Source organism: Acaromyces ingoldii (genome assembly GCF_003144295.1).
Source record: "Acaromyces ingoldii strain MCA 4198 unplaced genomic scaffold FA10scaffold_11, whole genome shotgun sequence".
NCBI classification, from domain to species: Eukaryota; Fungi; Basidiomycota; class Exobasidiomycetes; order Exobasidiales; family Cryptobasidiaceae; genus Acaromyces; species Acaromyces ingoldii.
Window position 1 is genome coordinate 67021 of NW_020290257.1, and position 21661 is coordinate 88681.

The 21661-nt window shown below is 59.2% G+C and overlaps 9 protein-coding genes across 9 annotated transcripts in view; 4 read left to right on the top strand and 5 right to left on the bottom strand.

The window, feature by feature from the left end:
- Positions 1–137: 137 nt before the first annotated feature.
- FA10DRAFT_270099 (hypothetical protein) lies at positions 138–1606 on the bottom strand. The gene has a single exon (XM_025522995.1). The coding sequence runs from the start codon at positions 1372–1374 to the stop codon at positions 196–198; it is 1179 nt and encodes a 392-aa protein (XP_025373733.1). The 5' UTR covers positions 1375–1606; the 3' UTR covers positions 138–195.
- A 571-nt stretch (positions 1607–2177) lies between these two features.
- On the bottom strand, positions 2178–4154 carry FA10DRAFT_270100 (hypothetical protein). The gene has a single exon (XM_025522996.1). It carries the CDS (start codon positions 3752–3754, stop codon positions 2636–2638), a length of 1119 nt encoding a protein of 372 aa, XP_025373734.1. The 5' UTR covers positions 3755–4154; the 3' UTR covers positions 2178–2635.
- A 1589-nt stretch (positions 4155–5743) lies between these two features.
- On the top strand, positions 5744–7291 carry FA10DRAFT_270102 (hypothetical protein). Its single transcript, XM_025522997.1, has 2 exons — positions 5744–6098; positions 6157–7291. Exons 1-2 carry the CDS (start codon positions 5763–5765, stop codon positions 7018–7020), a joined length of 1200 nt encoding a protein of 399 aa, XP_025373735.1. The 5' UTR covers positions 5744–5762; the 3' UTR covers positions 7021–7291.
- Positions 7292–7352: 61 nt separating this feature from the next.
- Positions 7353–9717, bottom strand: FA10DRAFT_304856 (hypothetical protein). Its single transcript, XM_025525402.1, has 6 exons — positions 9433–9717; positions 8894–9370; positions 8685–8835; positions 8099–8620; positions 7907–8033; positions 7353–7844 (listed from the first exon to the last, which is right to left on the bottom strand). The coding sequence occupies exons 1-6, from the start codon at positions 9645–9647 to the stop codon at positions 7444–7446; spliced, it is 1893 nt and encodes a 630-aa protein (XP_025373736.1). The 5' UTR covers positions 9648–9717; the 3' UTR covers positions 7353–7443.
- A 1097-nt stretch (positions 9718–10814) lies between these two features.
- On the top strand, positions 10815–12166 carry FA10DRAFT_270103 (hypothetical protein). The gene has a single exon (XM_025522998.1). It carries the CDS (start codon positions 10951–10953, stop codon positions 12118–12120), a length of 1170 nt encoding a protein of 389 aa, XP_025373737.1. The 5' UTR covers positions 10815–10950; the 3' UTR covers positions 12121–12166.
- Positions 12167–13367: 1201 nt separating this feature from the next.
- Positions 13368–14880, bottom strand: FA10DRAFT_52709 (hypothetical protein). The gene is made up of 2 exons (XM_025525554.1): positions 13671–14880; positions 13368–13596 (listed from the first exon to the last, which is right to left on the bottom strand). Exons 1-2 carry the CDS (start codon positions 14428–14430, stop codon positions 13580–13582), a joined length of 777 nt encoding a protein of 258 aa, XP_025373738.1. The 5' UTR covers positions 14431–14880; the 3' UTR covers positions 13368–13579.
- Positions 14881–15007: 127 nt separating this feature from the next.
- Positions 15008–16076, top strand: FA10DRAFT_304859 (hypothetical protein; the record flags this gene model as incomplete). Its single annotated transcript, XM_025525403.1, has 4 exons — positions 15008–15331; positions 15406–15672; positions 15744–15855; positions 15936–16076. Exons 1-4 carry the CDS (start codon positions 15054–15056, stop codon positions 16074–16076), a joined length of 798 nt encoding a protein of 265 aa, XP_025373739.1. The 5' UTR covers positions 15008–15053.
- On the bottom strand, positions 16071–18133 carry FA10DRAFT_270106 (hypothetical protein). The gene is made up of 2 exons (XM_025522999.1): positions 17239–18133; positions 16071–17153 (listed from the first exon to the last, which is right to left on the bottom strand). Exons 1-2 carry the CDS (start codon positions 18076–18078, stop codon positions 16203–16205), a joined length of 1791 nt encoding a protein of 596 aa, XP_025373740.1. The 5' UTR covers positions 18079–18133; the 3' UTR covers positions 16071–16202.
- An 87-nt stretch (positions 18134–18220) lies between these two features.
- Positions 18221–21661, top strand: part of FA10DRAFT_304861 (Nop14-like protein) — a 3622-nt gene continuing 181 nt past the window's right edge. Inside the window, exons 1-2 of the mRNA XM_025525404.1 lie at positions 18221–18933; positions 19215–21661. Coding sequence (XP_025373741.1) covers positions 18330–18933; positions 19215–21595 — 2985 coding nt within the window. The 5' untranslated portion in view covers positions 18221–18329 and the 3' untranslated portion in view covers positions 21596–21661. The remainder of the gene's footprint in view (positions 18934–19214) is intronic.

Genomic DNA, 21661 nt, shown 5'->3' on the forward strand with positions numbered 1-21661 from the left:
TGAAAGGTGTTCGGATTTACCGATTTGCTTTACCCTTCAGTAATCTTCATGTATACTACTACCTGTTTTGCTCGCTTTAACGAGGTTCGACTTCAATTACCTGATGACAAGCACCGGCTTCCGTACTGTCATGCCTGTGTCGCGTTCTGAGCTGCGTTGCAATCATAGCTGAGGATTCTGATTGACAAGGATAAGCTATGGCTCTGGTGCAAAGGGGGGAAAATTCGGCCACCCATGCTCGAGCGATAATACTGCCTCTCTTGGCCAACCTGGCTCCTTTGATCCCTTGTCAGTCTGTGCGTTCCAGACATCCGCTGTCTTCTGAGCCAACGCTGAGTCCGTGTTGATGTCGACGAGGTGACCCAGGGGGTGCAGAACATCATGTTTTTTAAAGACCTGGGCCACATCGTCGCCTGTCAGGTCGCCTGAGCCATCCTTTCCCAGCCACGCTTGCCTTAGAAGAGGTCGGAGGGCATTGAGAGCGTCTGCTACTTGTGAGCGCGCTTGGAATACAGGGGACCAGAGCGGTTTGTCGGTCTCTGAATCCCGCCGGGGAAGAATCATCCCTTCAAAGCTGTTCAGCCGGGCCGCAAGTGCGATCAGGGATCCGTAGCCGGCTTTGTCGACGTTTCTGATTTTTATCTTCAGATGTTTGACTTTGCCTGATGTGCATAGGGCGTTGAATAGCTGTATTGCGACCTTGGTGAGAAGCTCCTCATCGCCTTCGACATTGTCGAATTCGAGGGACAAACATTCGACGCCAGCCAGAACGGGCAATGTTTCCATTACATCTGAACGTGGATTGACGCCAGGCGCATGGAACATTCGCAAGCTCTTTGGCTCTCGCACCAAAGCATCCACGATAGGTTTCGAAGGCAATGCAATCTCCATTTCCCACACGAACGCTTCGAGGTTGGGCAGACGGTCAATGATCGCTATGATCTCTCTCTCACAATCGGCCCACGAATCGATCCCGGGTATCTGTCCTTCCCCTGTTGGCCCATTCTTCATGACCCATTCCTCAGGACCATTGGCATAAACTCCAATCCTGAAGAAATTGTGCTCCCAAGTTACCGAAAAGGCGTCCGGGTCGTAGAAGTCCGGTGGATAGGTGTATGGGAGCCACTCGGGGTGCTCTTTCTCTTGCTCGCACAAGTTGCATGTCAGCAAGCACTCTTCTGGTGGTCCGTCATGATCGAGAGAGGTGTAAGGCGGTAGCTTCACCAGCTTCCGTCGATCCATGAACAACAGCTCGAAAGGGTGTGGTAGCGGCCTTGGCAAGGGTTCATCGAGGAGGCGCAGCATATGAGCGGAAGAGCACATGTCGAAGGGGACCTCCGCTCGCCACTTGAATCTTTTGACGTGTTTTTGCATCTCTGGAAGCTCAAAACGGTTGCTGGTGCCCGGTAAAGAGTCGTCAAGGGTAGCTGATTCGCGCGCCAGAAGGAAAGGAGCGAGAACATCCCACCAAGACCTCGTCGTTTCCAAAAGCGACCAAACGCTTCCGAAGTCCTTCCAAGCGACGAGGTGCTTGACAACTTCGATGCGCAATTCGTAGGGTAGCCGCCGAAAGATGTCGTGGCGGTGGCGGAGTGGGGGTCCGGCCAACATGGTGATGGTTTGATAGAGAGAAGCGAGGGTGGGCTCTCTGCGCCTCGTTGCTTGCGTCGTGCACGCGGTGGGCGTTCGATTTTTAGTGCAATTCTAAATAATACGTCGTCGTGAGATTCTGCCTCAGCTCTGCAATCCAGCGTTTGTATTGATAGCGATAGGACATGTTACTACTACTTCTATTTTGGCCTCTTCGAAACTTCAATTCTAGATACAGACCGATCGGCCAGCGCCCATGAGGGCGTGTTCTGCGCAAATAAATCGTGATAGCTTGACGACCTGCTGCTAGTCTGCCTTACTTTCTGCAGCGGCAATATACCTGAATCATCATCTCCAGTCTGGTTGACAGAATATATATTGCTGACCTACTGTTCAAAGGTGAGAAAAGGGTTTGGAAGTTGACTTCACTAGAATGATTTGGATCTTTGAGGGAACGATGTGCTGGTGGTCGATGGGACGCAGATCGACCTCGCATGGAAGCCCGCCCGCCAGCTATGCCCGATAGTACCACGACTTAAAGCGGGACTACTCAATGAACGTCTGGTTGCAACTCCTCCCACGCTCATTGCGCAATGTCGAGTGTGTATCTGGTTTCCCTTATTTGGGGCAGGACTCTCGGGTGTGGCTGCCGGAAGTCAAATTCTGCGATAATCTCGTCTCCACCTTGACGAGGGCGTGTGCATCTGGACGGTGGTTATGGTCACAGCCCCTTCACGGTCGCTCCGTACACGGCAACTCGCACAGAAAGCGTCATCGACCTTCGCACAATTGGGAATTCGACATTTCTGCCGGCTTCGTCCCACGGTTTCTTTCCATTGTTGATGCTCCACGGTGCTTTCTCTACGGTAGAAACTACACCGTCACCTCATTTCACAACTTCCTTCGCACAGGGCAAAACTTGCTTCAGACGAAAGTGACTGTATATGGTGAATGGCGAATACCATCTCCCGCATTGTCATGCCTGTGTAACGCTCTGAGCTGCGTTGCAATCATAGGGCAGAGAAGTTTAGACGGCATGGACAACCTAAGTCTCTGGTGCAAATGGGGGAAAGTCGGACCAATGGAGGTCGGACGAGAGCGCGAACACCTCTCCTTTTGGCCAACCAGGCTCGTTCGGTCCCTTGTCAGTCTGCGCGTTCCAAACGTCCGCTGTCTTTTGAGCCAACTCTGTGTCCGTGTTGAAGTCAACGAGGTGAACTAGCGGGTGCAGAACATCGTGTCTCTTGAAGACCTGAGCCACATCGTCGCCTGTCAGATCGCCTGAACCATTCTTGCCAAGCCAATTTTGTCTGAGGAGAGGTCTTAGGGCACACAGCGCCTTCTGAATCTCTGTATAGTTTTCGCGTACGAGTGTCCTCTTTCGCTTTTCGGCTTCTGTCTCGCGCCGGGAAGCTACGTAACCATCTACGCTGTGTAGTCGTGCAGCAAGCGAAATAAATGCTGCGTAGCCGCGATCGTCAACTGACTCAATCTTCAAACACAGGTGCTTGACCTTGCCGGACGTGCAAAGAGCATCGAAAAGCTGTCTCGCAGTTTCCGTGAGAAGATCCTCGTCGCCTTCCACTTCGTAGAATTCGAGGGACAAACACTCGACGCCCCTTAGAAGGGACAGAGCTTCTGTCACGTCGGAACGTGAACTGATGTCAGGCGCATGAAACATGCGCAGGCTCTTTGGCTTCCGCACCACTAAGGCATCCACGATGGGTTGCGAAGGCAATGCGACCTGAAAGTCCCACTCAAATGTTTCGAGGTTGGGCATCTGCTCGATGATCGCTACGAGCTCTCTCTCGCAATCGGCCCACGAATCGATCCCGGATATCTGCCCTTTCCCTGTTGGTCCCTCCATCATGACCCAGTCTACAGGTTCATCCGCGTAAATCCCGATCTCGATGTAATCGTCCAAGGTTGCCGAAAAGGCATCTGGGTAGTAGAAGTCCGATGGATAGGCATACGGGAGCCACTCGGGATGCTCTCTCTTTTGCACACACAAGTTGCATGGAATGTTGCAATCTTCTGGCGTTCCATCATGACCGCCGGAGGTGTAAGGTTGTAGCTTCACGAGCTTTCGTCGGTCCATAAACAGCAGCTCGAAAGGGGGCGGCAGCGGTCTCGGCTTCGGCTCGTCGAGGAGGCGCCACATCATTGAATCTGCCCTCATGTCCCACGGGGTTTCCGCTCGCCAGACAAATTTTCTGGCGTGTTTCAGCTCCTCGATATTGGACGAAAGCCTGTCGCCCAGTAAGGACTCGTCCAAGACAGCTCCCCGGCTCGCCAGGAGAGAAGGTGCGAGAACGTCCCACCAAGACCTTGTTGTTTCCAAGAGCGACCAAACGCTGTCGTATTCCTTCCATGCTACAAGGTATCTGGCTACCTCAATGCGCAGCTCGTATGGCAGCCGCCGGAAAATGTCGTGGCAGTGGCTGGGAGGTTCACCCATGGTGATGGATCATAGAGAGAAGCGAAGGTGAGCTCTCGGCACCTTGTGCTCTCGTCGTCCACGCGGTGGGCGTTTGATTTTTAGTGCAATTCTTCGTGGTCGCGAGAATGTGCCTCAGCTTCTGGAATAGAACCATTTCTGTATTGATCACGGTGGAGGACTTTAAATATGTTCGTGCTGTCGGTGCATGCATAGATCCAGACCGATCGGAAGGCGCCCGCGAGGGCGTGCTCCTCGTCAAAATTAGAATTTTGATGAAGACAGCCAATCTGCCCCTCCGTCTTCAGTAGCCTCTGTTTCCCGCATGGTGAAATTTTGCTCTTCAGGCTTTGATTGAAGTGGGCGTCTGTCTGCACACACCATGTTGTTGTCCAGGCCTAATTCGTCAGCGATGCGCCAAGCAGCAAGCGACCTTGTGCTCAGGGGGCGGTGCAAGAGTGCTAGAGCCTTTCGTTGCCAGGCAAGTGGTCAGTGTGACGGTTGGGCGTTGCAACGACATGGATTGGTGACCACATGTAGACTCCGCGAGACTGATGATGTGCTCGTGGAACGCCTTGTGGACGAAAAGAGCGGACGACTTAAATGTCGAGAGCAACCCACTTCCCGTTTGCTCCCCACTCTCCTCGCGCTCTCAGACTTGCTCTTTGCTTAGCCTTCGCATCTGAGCTGGTTCTCAGACTCGCGTACCGTAATTCGTCACCGTGGAACGTAGTGTTGTAGTCTTTCACAGCTTATTGCGCTGTCAAGGTGCCTTGCCACATTCACCAAATACGGTCGATACCAACACTTTTCCTCCCGCCGGTCGGGCTCAACGATTTCCGAACTCGCCTCGTCTTCTACAGTCAAGCAAGTTCTGCGACTGTTTCGCTTGCTGTTCCTAGACGACTGAAGCTGGCTGGTCCAGCTCACGCTTTTGCCCTCCGTGGTCATCTTAATCCCTCAGCTCGTCACAGTGTGTCCTTGATTGTCAGCCTTGACACAAATATTGGACTCAACAACACTCATGAAGCCCTTCATTCTCTTCTACGTGATTCTTGGATTTTCAATTTTCGATGCCGTCAGGCCGATTTCGATGGATCCGCCTCCTGGGTGGCAGAAGGCTTTGGACGATTCTGATTCCAAGGACAATTACGGAAAGACTGCGTCTCGAGTTTCGTCTGCCTCGACAGCCAGTGCCAGCGCTACTCCTTCTCCGATTCCAGAGCCATCCACGACTCCGGATCCGCCTGCTCCAACCCAAGGAGCACAACCTCAGGCAAGCTCTTCGTTTCGGAAACCGGTGAGTAAACCTATCTGCCGGGGCGTCGGAACAGATTTGCGTGGCCAAGGGTACAGCAATATCTGTGGAGACGAGAAACGCGTCGGCTTCCGATACGAAGACCCCGCCGCTATCAATCTCAGCGGGCGAACGAAGGAAGTGGGTGGGTGGACAGCCGACAGAAACACCATTCAAGAAGGACAATGCGATCACTTCATCGAGGTGCAGTGGGTGCATCATCGGGGCTTGGCAGATATGGCCGAGTATCTAGCGAACAAAAAAGCGTTCGGAAGTATTCAAGACGCAGAAGCCGCCATATGCAAAACTTTCCAAGGTGTCGACGAGGACGATAATAGACTTGACGAAAACAAAAAACCTCTTCCGAAGCAAAGTAAGCTTGTTGCTTTGCAAAAAGCCTTTAACGTGGCCGACAATCTCTGGGGTATTCCTACCACGATGAACCAGCTCAAACAAAAAAGTATTGGGAATATTATAGTGGACAAGAGCTACACTTGGGACGTTGCTGCAGCGTACGTGCCAAAAAATATCATATCCCCGCCGAAGTTCCAAGGCAAAAACGACAACAAGGCGGCTCAGAGACTGATTACATACTTGAACGACAAGCAAGCCCAGGCATCGGACGTTGCCGATACTTTCCAAAAGGAGTTCGCAAGGCTCCTCATCCAAGCAGAGCCAGAGGCGGCGGCCGTGATGCAGACTTACCCGGACAAGTCCTGGAGAGGTATTCTAGAGCAAGACAAGGCCACCATGACGGCATATTTCACGATGCAGGTGCGTATAGAGACGAGGAGGCGGAAAAGTGTTCCAGAAGCTTACGTCCCGAATGCAGGTGGTAGCAGCTGTGCAAAATGCACGGGAAAAAAATTGCGGCGCCAATCCGAATGGCCAACGGGTACTGACGCCACCCAAAAAAACGGAAAATGGACAATGCTGCCCGAATGACACCTTTGGCGTCAAGAAAGATAGCAATTTCAACCAAAAGTGGGGCGCCTTCTGGTCTAAGAAACGCAAAGGTACGTGCGACGCCAACAATCAGAAGCCGAAGTGCGACACAACAAAGGAGTGCTGCAAAGACGTGAATCCAAACGACATTGCGGGAACTAGCGGCACACGTCGGCACCTTCTCTCCCGCCCGATGTTTATACGAGACGACTGCACGGACGGCAGTGGAAGCGCACCTCCTGCTGATGACTCCAAGCCCAGCATCCCGGGCGATGTACCCGCGGCGGTTCCTCCAGGACCACCTCCAGTAGCTGTAGTCGGTGGCGTGCTGGTTTTCATCCACGACATATGGGCAGCCGTCATCGTAGCGACTACTGTCAAGCAAGCCAGGGACGAGCAGCAGAGCAAGATAGATGACGGTATCAAGAACAAGTTCGTGCCCCTCGCAGCGGATCCGAGCCATAGCGACGACTGCAAGGCACAGCGCGACAATCTCGAAAAGGTGCTGCATGCCATCAACTACAGCCCCTCTGTTCCAGACTGCGCCGTGCCCATTGCTGCCGCCAGTTCATCGTCTTCCTCGTCTACTTCGTCGCCGGCACCAGCGCTCACGATTGCCCCCAATGCGACTTCTTCGGCCCTTCCTACAGCCCCCCCTTCTGCAACACCCGTTCCCACCATGCCCTTGATTCCCAATCGCTGCGAGGGCAAGCACAACACCTATCTCCCCAGCGGGGGCTTCTGCCCATGATCAACTGTCGTGAGGACAAGGCTGGTCCTTGTCCCTCTCCCGCGCATCTCGCCGATCTGTCCATCTGTCCTGTGACCTGTTCTCTCTCTCCTTAACGCTTTCTCGTTCTTCCTCGCCCCCCGCTCTCGTTGCGATTCCGTCTAGCTGTCCTGTTCCGTTCCTTTTCTTCATGCTTCCTCGAGCTAAGTTCCTGGACACTCCCTTTTCTTCACTTGCTGGCAGGACGACCTTGGTCCGAAGAGGCTGGGGTCTCAAACAAGCTGGAGCAGCCCTTTATTTTAAAATTAAAATTGGAACGATGCCCTCTGATCAGACGATCGGCATGAAACTCTATGAGCGCCAGTTGCTATGTGTGCATCTACCCTAGACAGTATGAAAGGTGGACGGCATGACATCACCTGAGAAGACAAGAAAGGGAGCCCTCTACCAACCAAACGGCTCCTCGTACAGGGCAGCACCCCTCTTGTTGGCTTCCGCTCTCACGTCGTCGCAGAACGCCGGGCCGCCGCACGAGACGACGGCGCCAAAGCTCACGGCGCCGTCCATGACCTCGGCTACGTCTGGCCGTGCGTCGTACCAGGCAACAGACGCGAGTCCCAGGGCTTCGTAGCGAGACCGAATGCCGGGCATCATCTTTTCGTCGTCGATGGAGAGCGCCTTCTCATCAATGTCCTGCTGGTGCGTCGTGGACGAAGACGAGTCTCGCTTGGAGAGACCACCATGGTGGCCAGTGATGTGCAGCGAGAGGCTGCAGAGGGCCTTGGATGAAGCATCGGCCTGGGAAGCGGCGTGCTTGAGGATATCAAGGGCGATGGCGGCGAGTGCTGCAAGATCTTGTCAGCTTCCATGCAGCCCATCGCCACTCTTTCTACGACAGACAACTCACAGGGATCGCGCATTGTCCAGACGAGGTGCACCCGCTTGCCCTGGCGAAGGCGGTCGACAAGGTACGAGAGGCAGTGTGTGATGCCGATGCCTCCTGCGGCAAGGAGAAGGGAGTCGATCGACGAAATCTAGGGATGACACGCAAGAGTCAGCTTTACGGACTCGGAATGGGCATGAAGGAGGCCCCACTCACCTCGTCGTCATCGATGCCGTAGAAGCCTTCAACGAGCATCACGGGGTCCCTGCGCTGCGGCGACGATGCATGCGCTGCCAAGCGCTTTGTAAGGCCCTTTCGGACGCGAGCAAAGAGCGTCAATGTCGTGCTGCCGTCCTTTGCTCCCTGTGTCCATTCGGCAACGGAGAAAGGGTGTGCCGCCAGGGGCTGTACGCCGGGGACGTGGAGATAGATGTGTCTCCCTGGCCTGAGGAAGCCGCGCGACCTCTTGGCGTTGACCTGGACGGTGACTTTGAGCACCTGCTCGGCGTCGTCGGTGCCGCTGAGCACCGTCTCGACCTGGCCCCGTCTGAGGGCAAACAGTGTGTTGAAGTAGGCCAGGCGGACGAGGCGCGCAAGCACGTCAAAGCCCCAGAAGGCGCAAGCGACGAGGATGCCGTTGGAAAAGTCGCCCAGAGTGGCGCTCTTGAGAAGCGTGATGTGGTACCAGACACCGACGAGGACGGCGACGGCGACGAGGACGTGGAGGGCAACAAAAGTCTGCGTCGTCGGGCGCGTCAGCACACTACTGCGGGAGAGAGACAGGCGGGCGTCTGCAGCTCACCTCATAAGCCCTCGCGCGCAGAGGCCGGGTACTGAACGTGACCTGCAGCAGGACGAGGACGGCCGAAGCCATGCCCATGCGTGCGTAGACTGATGCACCGTACTTCTTCAGCTGGCCTTCGCCGTACAGCGAGGCGAATGTAAGCATGCTCCTGTAGCGTGGAAAGCTGTCAGTGAAGAGCAGCATAAATTGGGTAAAGGAAGACTCACACGCCGTGGACGACGACGAGCACGCCAAAGAGGACGGCAAAGTACTTGTGGTAGATCATGAGGGTGTGGAAGCGTGCGCCCGTGAGGAGCGCCACGGGTCCACTGCGCGCGGAGAGCATGACCAGGAGCGGGACCTGCAGCGTAGCCATTGTCGCAGCGCGATCGGCGACGTAGCGCGCTACCTGGGCTGGGCCATTGTCGGGCCAGTTGACGTTGCGCGCCGGGTCCAAGATGCGGTAGTCGGCAACCATGGGCACGAGATTGGCCAGGAACAGGCCGAAGAGGACGATGGCGTGGCCTCGGAGGGGCGCGTGCCAGTTGAGACCAAGGAAGCGATACGGCTGCTGGTGTCTGCGAGAGACGAGTGGAGCCTGGGTCAGGTACCGGTCGAGGAGCGCGACTCTCTTGCTCTTTGGCAGCAGACGGCGCAGGGCCGCCAGGAGAACGACGAGGGCGAAGCAGCACCAGATGACATAGCTGAGGGTGCGGTCGAGTCAGCAAGTCACCACCTGTCTTGGAGGCATGGCATCAGCACTCACCAGGCCAGGGCGGGCACCTTGAAACTGTTGAATCTCTTCGCATCGATGGTGTCGAGGTAGTCCTGGTACTTTTGCGTGCCCGGCTTGTACTTCATGCCCTTTTGGCGCCAGGTCGGCGCGCGATCGTAAGGTCGGAGAACCATGAGCGATGATCCAATGGGCGAGGTACGTGGGGGGAAATGGGAAAAGGGAGACGGCAGCGGTGTCCAGCCCATCCCTCGCTCGGGGCTTCTTATGGCCTGGCGCTCCTCGACGGTTTTCCGTATCTTTTTTTTCACTTTCAGAGAGAGGTTGCAAACAGAAGAAAAAGATAACCCGGAGCGCCCGGTTCGCTGCACACCTCCTGCTCACAAGGCCAAGCCCCGGTGATTGCAAGAAGATTGAGCAGCGAGTCAGGTGCGGACCAAGACTAATCAATCAACGCTAGAGCGTCGTTCCATCGCGCCCGTCAAGAGGCTGTCTGTCGCCTGTGGGTTTTTTCCTTCTTTTTCTTTTATCTGATCTTCCCTTGCTTGCTAGCGTTATTTCCAGTTTGAGTGTTCGACAGCTATTTTTACGCTGCGATGATAGCTGACAAGTTTGACATCTGGAAACGGAGAAATTTCCGAGGGCCAGCCAGCCACGCTGAGACTGGACGAGTACGTATAATAATTAGGCACCCCCCCAAGAGCAGCATACTACTCTGTACCTTAATGGACGGTGCGCGTCGACGAACCAATGGGATCACATTGACTCGTTGTCAATGCCAGGCACCGACAAAACGCCTGTTTGAGCACGGCAGTAGAGCCTCGGATTCGTGCAACCACGGCAGTAGATCGATCTTGCTTGCCTTTTTTCTCCAAGAGGCTGTGCCCCGGTGAGAGGAGCATCACGAGCACTTCTATCTCATCCTTTCCCTCAAAGTGAGCTACGTGGCGAGCTGGCCCCCGGCGCACCGCCACGCTCCTAGTAAGGGCTAAGAAAAGCGGGCCGAGTAGAGCGCTGCGCTGAAGTCAGTGGCGTCTTGATCGGGTGCCGCTAGGCGCGAGCGCAATTGCATGTGATGAAAATCCCGCTCAGCTGAAGAACGGGTGACGCCACAAGGTCGCCCTGTTCACCATTCCACCACTGACATTTATTGAGCGCTGCGCGAGTGGCCGGGTCACAAATGCGTATGGCCAGCCCTCAATTATGGCCAGCAAGACCTCACATGTCCACCGAACGCGACCCGAACGCCTCATCCGAAACGGGTACGCATCCCGGGCCCGAAGATAAAGTCAAAATGTAAAATTTCGCCACGTGTCGATATCACCGGGGCCAAAGATATATTTCCGCGGTACAGAATCTAACTGCCCGATGCGGGTGCGCACTGCTGCTGCGCCGTGCGCGGTGCGTTCTTTCAACGACTGTTCTTGCTTCCCAAATTAATTTGCCTCACCTCGTATATTGTTGTCTCGCATCATCTTAGGCCCCTCTTTGGGTGTGCCCTTCCGGGTCCGGACCCCGCGCCTGCCTGGGAGATCTTGTCAGACAACCACAATGTCATCGCCAACCTCTGCCTCTGCATCCTCTGTCTCGTCGTCGTCGTCGTCGTCGTCGTCGTCGTCTTCGTCTTCATCGCCATTGGAGAGCGGCTCGTCGTGGCAGCTCTTTGACAGCATCGCCTTGAGACGGAACACGGGTGGGGCCACCGACGATGACCTGTTTGAGTCGGTGACGAACCCCATCTCGGCGGCGCGAGCCGAGGGCAACAGCCACACGATGGCCTTTGGTGGCTGCGTCATCGCCATGGCCCTCCACGCAGCCTACCACACGCTGCCCGAGGGCAAGGCGCGCGAGACGGCCGCCGTCTACTCGATGCTGGGCCACTTCCTGGGCCCCACGCTGACGGATCGCCCACTGAAGCTGCAGGTCAAGCGGATCCGAGACACGCGCTCCTTTTGCACGCGGCTCATCATGGCCTCGCAGGTCGGAAGCAAGGCCCCGCTCTGCTTCTCGGCCACCGTCGACTTTCTCCTCCAGCCGCGCACCAAGACTGTCCTCACCTTTTCGCCGCCCCCACCCGAGGTCTCCCAGGGCCGGCCCGACGACATCCCCGACTACTACAGCGTGCTGAGGCAACGCACGAGCGCGGGTGAAGTCACGCGCGAGGCCGAGGAGGAGTTCAAGAAGCGCTACTACAACAACCACCGCCTCTTTGAGACGCGGCAGTGCCCGGGCACCATGTCGTACGACAACATCGACGGCGTCGTGCCTGCCAAGAGCAGCAGCTCGGTCCAGTGGGCCCTGCCACCGTGGCAGCGATCGACGGTTGAGTGGCACCGGCTGCACCAGCCCGCCGAGCTAGCCAGGGACGAGGAGCGCGAGCGCCAGGGCGTGCTCACGCTCTCGTCGCCCCGCGCCGCCTCGGCCTGCGCCATCGCCTACCACCTCGACATGCTCGTCTTCATCGCCCTCTTCCACAACGGCATGGGCCTCGACGACGTGGGCGCCACCACGTCGCTCGACTTTGCCCTCCGCTTCCACGCCGACGACATGGACGCGCACCGCAACTGGCTCGTGCGCTCCTACGGCGCAAACGTCGCCGGCCACGAGCGCGGCTACACCGAGGCCAACTGCTGGCAGCAGCGGCCCGACGGCAGCACCGAGCTCGTGGCCACCATGACCCAGGTCGGCCTCTTCCGGGGCAAGACGGTGTCGAAGCTGTGATGCGGCAGTCTCAGAGGGAAGCTACTGTTTATATTTTTAATACCATTTCGTTTCTCATTCATTGCGCGGGGACGGTCGTCCTCTGTGGAAAGACTGGCTCGCACAAAGCAGTCAGACGTCGAGTCAAGAGGCGTTGACGATGTAAGCGACCTCTTACGCCTCATTGCAGGCCCGTGCGGTGGTCTCAGCGTCCTTGCCAGCGTGAGACCGTCTCTCTGATCGAGCTCAGCAGCACAATTATAGACTGCACTTGTAGACAGCATGAGGAGCTGCACCTATCAGGGCGAGCGTGTGTGAGTGGCTGATATGGGGCGGCTGCGAGTTCGAAGAGGGAAAAGTATCACGTTCAAAGGCTGCACCGCCAGGAAGAGATGGATAAACACGGCTTCTCATTACGTCTTTGATGCTGACATCACAGTGCACCTCGTCGTGTCTCTTCGAGGGGCCTTGAAAGGGCGTTGCCTTGCCCCTGTTGTCTTAGCAGTTCTTCGCGCACCCTGTGGGAACGAAGCTCGTGAGCGGAGTGCCTGTGGAGCCAGCCAGGAAAAATATGGGAGCCTCACAAGAATTGCAATTTGTGCCTATGTGCGCAAGATTGCTGTCAGTATTGCGAGGAGGGTTGACAGGAACCAAAAGCCCTGGCACTCACAAGTCTTGCACCAATTGCAACATGTGGTCTTGTCTTGATCGCAGTCACCGATCTCGTGGCCGCCAGGGGCTCCAGCGCCAGAGCCCCCGCTGCCGGAGGTGGCACCTCCTGCATTAGCTCCATCGCCCCTTTTTTTGTGTACAGCATTGCTGTGACCAGCTTGGCGTACAACAAGGCGCGGACCGACATCGGGCCTTGTCGTGTCGCGAACGTTGACGACGTCACTGTAGTCGACGGCGTCCCTGGAAGCAGCAGCGGCGCCAACGATAGTGGGGGCGGTGGCTGTTGCCACTTTGAAAGCGAGAACGAGCCTGGAGAAGCGCATCTAGAGTGGTGCTTGAGCTTGAGAAGGTGGCAGCCTGCAGACCTCGAGGTGTCACTCACCTTGTTGAGCTTGTTGAAGGAGTAATGTGGCACTAGACACAGGAGTGGAGAGAGAGAGGCGCGGCCCTGAGAGATGGCTTTTTGAGTGGTGCCAGCTGCCAGCCAAAGCGGGCAGAGGCGTTCGAGCCGTGGATTCCAGCTCCGTCAAGACCGCACCATCCAGGCACCTCCGTCTTTTGACAGCTTTCTCACCGCTTGTCACTTTGCACCTCAGTGCCTTGATTTTGCAATACAGTCCGGTATAAGTGACAGTGGACAGTTATCGAGTGGATACGCAACAGTATGACGACAGGACAAGAAGTAAACGAGAATGAACACTGGTAAGCGAGAATGCGATACAGACAGGGCCCGATATGTAGCTGTCCTACGCCGAAACTTTACACCAAGACTGCAAAGTGCAGCTCTGTGGTGCGGAGTGATGAGCTGCTAGCAGCCCTTGCACACTGTCGACGGGCGTTAGTTGCACGTCAGCATGGGTCACTGTCGAGCACAAATGTAGTGAGGCTGTTCGACTCACCCTCCTGGCAGCGTAAAGGGTCCTTGAAGGCCTTGCAAAGCGAGCAGCGAAAGCAGCGGCCGGGTATATGCACTGGCTTCCTCGGCAGAAATGTGTCCGGGTGGGGCGGTGGGGCGTACTCGAAGGGGAACAAGCCTGTCGTGTCCCGGGGTAAGATTGTGTACTTGCCGATGCGCTTGGGTGTAGGTTCCTGCCGCCCTTTTCCTGATGAAGAAGCTGCTGTCCCGTGCGTTCTGCTTGTTCCTGTCGACCTTATTGTGGGGGTGGCCTTGGACGAGGGGCGCAGCTGCTCGGAGAGCGATGCGCGAGCAGCACCGCCCGTGAAGCTCGGCGCGGTGCTGCTGTCCTGATGCGAAAAGGAAGAGCGAGCCTGCTTCGTCGTTGTCGTTGTTGTTGTTGTTGCTGTCGTCGCGGAAGCGTCCCTGGATGTGCGCGTGAGGCCGTTGTCGACAACGAGGGAGGGCTCGAGATGGAAAGTGCTGCTGCTGCTGCCCCCTCGATAACCGTACGGGCTACGGTGGCCGTACTCATGAAGAAAGAGACGACAAGCGCTGTGGGGCGGGCCAGCGAGAGGTGGTGTCCAGGATACATTGGAAGAGGCCTCCACTAGGCTGGCTACGGTGACGAGGGCGAAGAGGCTGGCGACGCGCATCAACATCATCGCTGCTGCCTTCTGTCTCGCTCTGGCTCGACTGGAGTAGAGTCGAGTCGAGTTAGGAAGAAGGGAGAACCAGGCGACTGGACGCACATTCTGTCGCATTGAGAACGACGCTCAGGCATTCAAGGTCAGGCACACGTCGCGGAGATGCGCATCGCTATCAGGAAGCGAGTGGGCGCACAGGCGCACAACGCGGAGCGGCCGGTGGTCGACAGGGCTCGTCTTCTGCAGACGCTCCGCACTTTCCTCCCGTTTGGCTCAGCCAGTGAAGGCTCAACCCAGGTAACAGAATGTATAGGCATCTCGGATCCGAGGAAGTAAAGAACGATAGCCGCGAGATTCCCAAGGGAAGCGACAGCAAGAATATTCGACCGAGCTTCGTCCGTGAGGCAGAAGCGGCCTTTCATCCTGTCAGACACGACGCCCAGGAGAAGGTGCCAAACGCGACGCCCAGAAGAAGCATTCACGGCAGACGTACGAGCGAGCGACTCCGGACGTAGACACAGACACACTGGCCTCGGAATCGCTGATGCTCCCTGGCCACTCGTTTCCGCGTCGTTGAGCTAGTCTTTCTTGCGGGCGTCGAGGGTGGAGGCTGCGAAAAAGCCACGTGGCGCCAAAACGCTGAACGCGCGTTCTTTGGAGACAAGGCGTCTCGAAAGAAGATCAAGCGACAAGACACACTACTAATCCAAACAGAGGGACCGGCATCGTGGAGGCACAACATGTCGCTCAAGAACACGCACGCCGCGCTCGTCAAGAGCTTTGCGAGCAGCAAGCCGGACCTCGGCTCGATCAAGACGCAGCTGACGCGGGCCAAGATTGAGCTGACGCAGTCGGGCCTCCTCGTGCCCTCGCCTGCCGACGCAGCCGCCCACCCGTCCGAGGTGGCCATGGCCCGCGACGTGCTCGAGATTGGCGCACTGTCGAGCGTGCGGCAGCGCGACGTCGAGAGCTTCGACCGGTACATGGGTCTTCTTCATGTCTTTTACAACGACTGCAGGTTGGTCTTTCTCTCTCTCTCCTTTCTTTCCAATTGCCTTTTGGAGACTGACCGCAATCTCACGCACACAACAGCACCCACCTGCCGCCGTCGCAGTCGCAGGAGGCGCTGCTGGGCCTCTGCCTGCTCCGGCTGCTCTCGTCCAACTCGATTTCGCAGTTCCACACCACCCTCGAGGCCCTGCCCCCGCACCTCGTCGCCTCGTCGCCCTACATCCAGCACCCCGTCCACCTCGAGCGCTGGCTGATGGAGGGCAGCTACAGCAAGGTGTGGCGTGCGCGCAAGGAGGTGCCCCGAGAGGAGTACAGCTACTTTGTTGACGAGCTCATGGGCACGATCCGGTGCGTGGCCTGTCCTATCCTACCTGCGCGCATATATGCCTGCATGGAGCTCACCTCCTTCTTCTCACCAGGCGAGAGATTGCGTCGTGCGAGGAAAAGGCCTACGACAGCCTGCCGCTGAGTGATGCTGCGACGCTGCTCTTCTTCGACAACATGCAGGATGTCTCAGTATTTGCCAACGAGGTGCGTCTCTTGTCTCTTCTTCTCTTCTCTCTCTCTCTTTTGTTCACCTTCGCTCAACAAACCCCCTTCGAATATGGCAGCGAGGATGGCAGATCAACCCGACGACACAGACGGTGCACTTTACCAACAAGGCTGGCAGTGCCACGCGGGATGCGATCCCCAAGCGGGCGACCATCACGTCGAACCTGCAGTTTGCAAAGGAGCTCGAGAGCATCGTCTGACTTGTTGTTGTTGAAGAGCTACACACTGTACTGTACACACACCAAACACATGGCCATCCTTCCCTGCTGCCGGCTGCCGACTCTCTTCACTGTTTCGTTGCTGCCAGCTGCTCGCTCTCTGTCTCGTCACTGAATCCAGCGGTCGCTTGCACCGTCTTCCCTGGCACGGCCAGGCAGCTTGGCGAGCTGCTTGAGTGCGTCTCTGTACCGCGCCTCCTCGTCTGCCTCGCTGCCGTCGCCGTGCCTGACCAGCTGTGCGAGGGCCCTTTCTGCCTCGCGCAGCGCCTGGTGCACCGCCGATGTCTGGTCTCGCAGCTTGGATCTATCCCTTGCACACTCGGTCGTCTCACTGCTGCTGCTGATGCCTCTGCTCGTAGACGGTGCTTCCTTGTCGCTCCCCTCGTCGACCTGCTGCGCTTCGAGGGCGGCGCGGGCGAGGTCGAGGAAGCGGTCGAGGCCAACGTGGCGCTCAAAGTGGGCCAGGCTCTCTGCACGGCTCGGCGGCTCAACACCACCCAGGTCCGTGCTGCTCCCGTCACGCCACGCAGCCTGGGAGAGGTAGTGGGCTGCCAGAGCGAGGGCGACGAGGGGCACGGCCACGGCCTTTCTCTGCGCTTGGTTTACTGCCACGCCCGCAGGGGACCGCCGTGGAATGGAGAGATTGTGGGCGTCGGCGAGGAGCGCATCGGCCTCGTCGTAGAGGCCCGCCCGGAGACAGAAGCGCATATAGTACCGCAGCGTCTCGACGGCGACGACGGGCTGCTCGACGAGCTCCTGGCGTGCAATCTCGAGCGTCTTTTCAAACGACTCGGCCGTGCTGCTGCTTTCCTGCTCCTGCTCCTCCTCTCCCACTCTTGCCGCGTCGTCGTCGAGGTGAGAAGAAGAAGAGCGGGCCGAGCCACTAGGCCGGCGCACAGCGCTCTGCGACACGAGCCAGAGCTCGGTAAAGGCATCAAAGGCCGTCTTGGCCTGCTTGACGACGGTGCGGTCCTGGCCCGGGTTGATCTGCGCGTGGGCCAGGCCGCGAAAGAGGCCGCGGTAGACGAAGGCGTTGGGTGCCACGCCGTTCTTCTTCATCTGCTCCCATCCATCCGAGGCCCGCCCGAGTCGACGTCAGCGGCTGCGCACAGGCCATGCAGTCACACAAACACAACACACTCACCTCATTGAGGTACTTGAACGCAGCGATCTTCTTGTTGGCATTGAGGGCGAGGCCCATCATGATGCGGTAGCCGCGCGTGTCGCGCTTGACAAACGGCGCCCAGCTCGCAAACAGGTCTGCCGCCTCGCTGAATGCCTGCTGCGGATCCTCGACGTTGAAGAAGGACTGCAGGCGCTTTGTCTTGCTGAATCGCAGCTGCCGCAGCTTCATTGGCGGCAGCGGTGGCGACTTTTGGAAGGTGTTCTGGGCCCCCTTTCCCCGCCTGTCCCTGTCCCACTTGCGCATCTCTGAGTCCTCGCCAGCGTGGCCCTTGTCCACCTCCTCCTCTTCTCCTCTTCTGCCTCGCCTGTTTCCCCCGTGCGTTGATCGAGACTCGTCCCTGCCGCCTCGGTCTGCGTGAGGTCGCTCTCCCGCCTGCCTGCGCTGCTGTGCCCTCTCGCCCCACTCGACGCGCCGCACAGCGTCGGAAAAGAAGCTCTCCGACGACGAGGGCGAGGACCATGCGCGCCCGACTGGGCCTGGCGCACGCCTCTCTTTCCCCGCTGCTCCTGCTCCTGCTGTCCCTGCTGTCCCTGCTGCCCCTGCTGCCACACCCTCGGACGCAGCTGCTGCTGCTGCCCACCTCTCCTTTGTTTTTTCCTGCTGCTTGCGCCGAATCGCACGCTCGACCCTGTCCGTCTTGCGCGCCTCTTTCGCTGCCGCTGCCGTCGTCCCCAGCGTCCGAGCGACGACTTCGACGGTCCACGTCAGCCCGCGCTCACCCCCACTTGCGCTCGCACGTCCGACCCCACTCCCTCTTGCTCCCGACACAGCGGCGCGCTTGGCGGCCTCGACGAGCATCCCGGCTCGCGTCTCCCTCTGTTCTGCCTGCCCCTGCGTTGACGTGACTTGACCTGCCGCCTATTCCCTTTTAGACTTGCCGACCGACGCCAATCTGCGAAGAAAGTGCGACCCAAATTTCGACGTCGTCACGTGTCTCTTAGCTTTTCTTTTTTTTGAGACGAGAATTTCTTGGTGGGAGGAAGAAGGAAACCATCGCCTCGCCTTGCTCAACGAGGAAGAAGAAGAAGAAGAAGAAGAAGAGCGACAAGATGGGCCGCAAGGGGGGAAGCCAGCTCTCGCAGCTCAAGTCGAAGCTGCACAGCTCGGGGATCACGGACCGGCGGCAGCAGTCGCGCTCGTCGAAGAAGCGCAAGTCGGGCGCCTCGCGTGCGGGCCTGGACCAGCGCGCCGAGGCCGAGGAGCGCCGGCGGAAGCTGGCGGCCATTGCGTCGTCGTCGGCATTCAACCCGTTTGAAGAGAAGATCAGCAAGCCCAAGCATGAGGTCCTGGGGCGGCGGGTGCGCGGCAGCATGGGACGGCCGGGCGCGGCCAAGGCGAGTGGACTGGCGCAGCGGCGCGCCACGCTGCTGCCGCAGTACGAGGGCCGCGACCGCAGCGGCGCCTTTCTCGACCGCCGCTTCGGCGAGGGCGACGCCAGCTTGACGCCCGAGGACAAGATGCTGGAGCGCTTCACGCGCGAGCGCCAGCGCGGCAGCGCTGCTTCTGGCGGCTTGGGCCAAAGTGGAAGCAGCTCGAGCCGGCGCGCGGCCCTCTTCAGCCTCGAGAACGGGCCCGAGGAGGGCCTGACGCACTACGGCCGCTCGCTCAACGAGCTCGACGACATGGACGACGTGCGGCTGAGCGATGACGAGGGTGAGTAACGCGTCAAGTGGCTTCTGGGCGACGATGATTTCTTGTGTGCGAGCACAAGCCAAAACGAGAACCGGAGTTTGGATAACACGAGCGAACACAAGGGTCTCCCCGTCCCTCCTGACAAGGAGCTCTGCCGCGGCGGGGAGTCTCTTGCGCTCTCATGACGGCTCAAAACAAGTTCTACTGGAGATTTCTGAGCCCCCCTTTCTTTCCGATGTGTCATATGGCTGCTAGTTGAGCAATTGTCGCACCATGGAGCTGACTCGCGCCTGTGCATGCAGGCCTCGAGGAGACGGCCCAGGCTTCGCACTTTGGCGGCTTTGGCGACGACGGCGAGGACAACGGCGAGGCAGGCGAAGGCCGCACAAAGACAAAGGCCGAGGTCATGGCCGAGCTCGTGGCCAAGGCCAAGCAGGCCAAGAGCGACCGGCAGCAGGTCAAGGAGCGCGACGAGGCCCTGCGCCGGCGCCTCGACGACGAGCTCGGCGACATCCGCGGCCTGCTCAATGCTGCTGCTCCTCCCCCTCCTCCGCCAACAACGGAAGTCGACGCCGTCGTGGCAGGAACCACGAACAAGGACGAGAAGGAGAAGGAGAAGGAAAAGGAAAAGGACCAGTACGACGCGTTTGTGCGCGAGCTCGCGTTTGAGCGGCGCGCCCAGCCCCAGGACCGGCTCAAGACCGAGGAGGAGGCCGCCCAGGAGCTGGCCGAGCGGCTGCGCGTGGCCGAGGAGGCGCGGCTGCGGCGCATGCGTGGCCTGGATGACGACGACGAGGAGGATGGCGACGGCAGTGGAAAGGCACGGCGCGGCAAGCGCAAGCGGCCGGCGGGTGGCGACGACCTCGAGGACGACTTTGACCTCGATGGCCAGACGGCTGCCGACGCATACGGCCTGGGTCTCGGTCTGGGTCTGCGGGAGGGGGAGGGCGATGAGAGCGACGGCGCGGAGGAAGACGAGGAGGAGGGTCAGGAAGGAGACGAGGAGGATGGAGACGAGGAGGAGGAGGGAGATGAGGAAGAAGAAGAGGACGACGACTTCGGTGACATGGCCGACCTCGAGGCCATGGCCGAGCCGGGCGACGACGTGGAGCTGGCCGAGGAGAAGGCAACACAGAAGAAGGCTGGCCTGCAGAAGACGGCCGGCGCGCAGAAGAAGACGGGCAAGGACAAGGACCTGCCATTCACCTTTGCCTGCCCGACAAGCCACGAGGCGCTGCTGGCGACGCTCGCCCGCAGCGGCGCCACGACGGCCGCCGAGCTGCACACCGTCGTCAAGCGCATCCGCGCCCTGCACCACGCCTCGCTCGACCGCGACAACAAGCTGCGCCTCCAGGCTCTGCTTGGCGTCCTCCTCGACCACGCCCTCTACTGCGCGGGCGACGGCCACTTTGAGCACGTGAATGCGCTCGTGCCCCACATCTATGCGCTCTCCAAGACGTATGCGACGACGGGGGCCGAGCACTTTGTCGGCAAGCTGGCCCTCATGCAGCGCAACCTGGGACGCGGCCTCGCGCGTGGTGCGCTCACGCCGGGTGCCAAGACGTGGCCAGGAGCGGCAGAGCTGACGCTGCTGCGCATCGCGGGACTCGTCTGGAGCACGTCGGACCGCTGGCACGCCGTGTGCACGCCCATGGCCCTCCTCGTGGGCCAGTACCTGGCGAGCAGCCGGCTGCGCAGCCGCCGCGACGCTGCGTCGGCCCTCTTTCTCTGCTCCCTCGTCGCGAGCCACGAGGGCGAGAGCCGGCGTCTCGTGCCTGAGGCCCTCAACTGCCTCCACCAGCTCCTGCTCGCGCTGCTGCCCACGGGCGCGCTCCGGCCCAGCGTCGTGCGCCGCACCAACGAGGCCTTTGGCGTGCCTGCGCCTGACTCCAATCTCCGGCTTGGTGGTGACGCTGCTGGCGACACTGCCAGACACGGTGCTGACGGTGGCGATGGCGGTGCCCACGATGACACTGACGGTGAACTCGACATCATCGCGCCCCTCTCCTTCACCGACGCCCTCTGCGCGCAACAAGACAGCAGCATCGATGCCCGCGCGCTGCTGGCGACGACGTACGCGCTCATCGACGAGTTTGCGCGCCTGTATGCCGGCTCGCCCGCCTTTGTCGAGCTGTTTGAGCCCTTTCGCCGCCTGCTCGTCGACGCATACAGAGCGGACCCACGTGGCGGCGGCGGCAGCGGCGGCAGCGGCAGCAGCGGCGGCAGCGGCAGCAGTAGCAGTGGCAGCGCACTCGACGCGCGCCGCACCGCCCTCGTCGACGGCTTGACACGCGCGCTGCGCTCGGCAGCGGCCTCGCGGCGCGCACTGCGCCTGCAGGCCCACCGCGCCCGGAGCATCACCCAGGCCGTGCCCAAGTTTGACCAGCAGGGCTACGACCCCCTGCGCCGCGGCGGCCGGCCCTTTGACCCCGACGCCGAGCGCGCCGAGGCGCAGAAGCTGCGGGCGCTGCTCAAAAAGGAGCGCAAGGGCGCCGTGCGCGAGCTCCGCCGCGACGGCCAATTTCTTGCTGCTGAGCGCGCACGCAGGCACGACGACGAGGCGCGCGACTACAAGCGCAAGATGGACCGCATCCTCGGCGGCCTCACCCAGGAGCGCGGCGAGGAGAAGAGCTACCTGCGCGAGAAGCAGCGCCTCAAGCGCCGTGCCGCCTCGTCCAAGTAGCCGTCTGTCCGTCCATCCAAGGAGCAGTCTTATCCATCCAGGTAGCCGTCTGTCCGTCCATCCAAG

Bases quoted from the DNA above. Each gene is read 5' to 3' on its own strand.
- FA10DRAFT_270099 (XM_025522995.1), bottom strand. From the start codon at position 1,374: ATGCAAAAACACGTCAAAAGATTCAAGTGGCGAGCGGAGGTCCCCTTC.
- FA10DRAFT_270100 (XM_025522996.1), bottom strand. From the start codon at position 3,754: ATGATGTGGCGCCTCCTCGACGAGCCGAAGCCGAGACCGCTGCCGCCC.
- FA10DRAFT_270102 (XM_025522997.1), top strand. From the start codon at position 5,763: ATGAACCAGCTCAAACAAAAAAGTATTGGGAATATTATAGTGGACAAG. The intron at 6,099-6,156 runs GTGCGTATAGAG...TCCCGAATGCAG, and splicing joins CGGCATATTTCACGATGCAG to GTGGTAGCAGCTGTGCAAAA.
- FA10DRAFT_304856 (XM_025525402.1), bottom strand. From the start codon at position 9,647: ATGGGCTGGACACCGCTGCCGTCTCCCTTTTCCCATTTCCCCCCACGT. The intron at 9,371-9,432 runs GTGAGTGCTGAT...CCGCACCCTCAG, and splicing joins AAGGTGCCCGCCCTGGCCTG to CTATGTCATCTGGTGCTGCT. The intron at 8,034-8,098 runs GTGAGTGGGGCC...TGTCATCCCTAG, and splicing joins ACGGCATCGATGACGACGAG to ATTTCGTCGATCGACTCCCT.
- FA10DRAFT_270103 (XM_025522998.1), top strand. From the start codon at position 10,951: ATGTCATCGCCAACCTCTGCCTCTGCATCCTCTGTCTCGTCGTCGTCG.
- FA10DRAFT_52709 (XM_025525554.1), bottom strand. From the start codon at position 14,430: ATGCGACAGAATGTGCGTCCAGTCGCCTGGTTCTCCCTTCTTCCTAAC.
- FA10DRAFT_270106 (XM_025522999.1), bottom strand. From the start codon at position 18,078: ATGCTCGTCGAGGCCGCCAAGCGCGCCGCTGTGTCGGGAGCAAGAGGG. The intron at 17,154-17,238 runs GTGAGTGTGTTG...GGATGGGAGCAG, and splicing joins CGTTCAAGTACCTCAATGAG to ATGAAGAAGAACGGCGTGGC.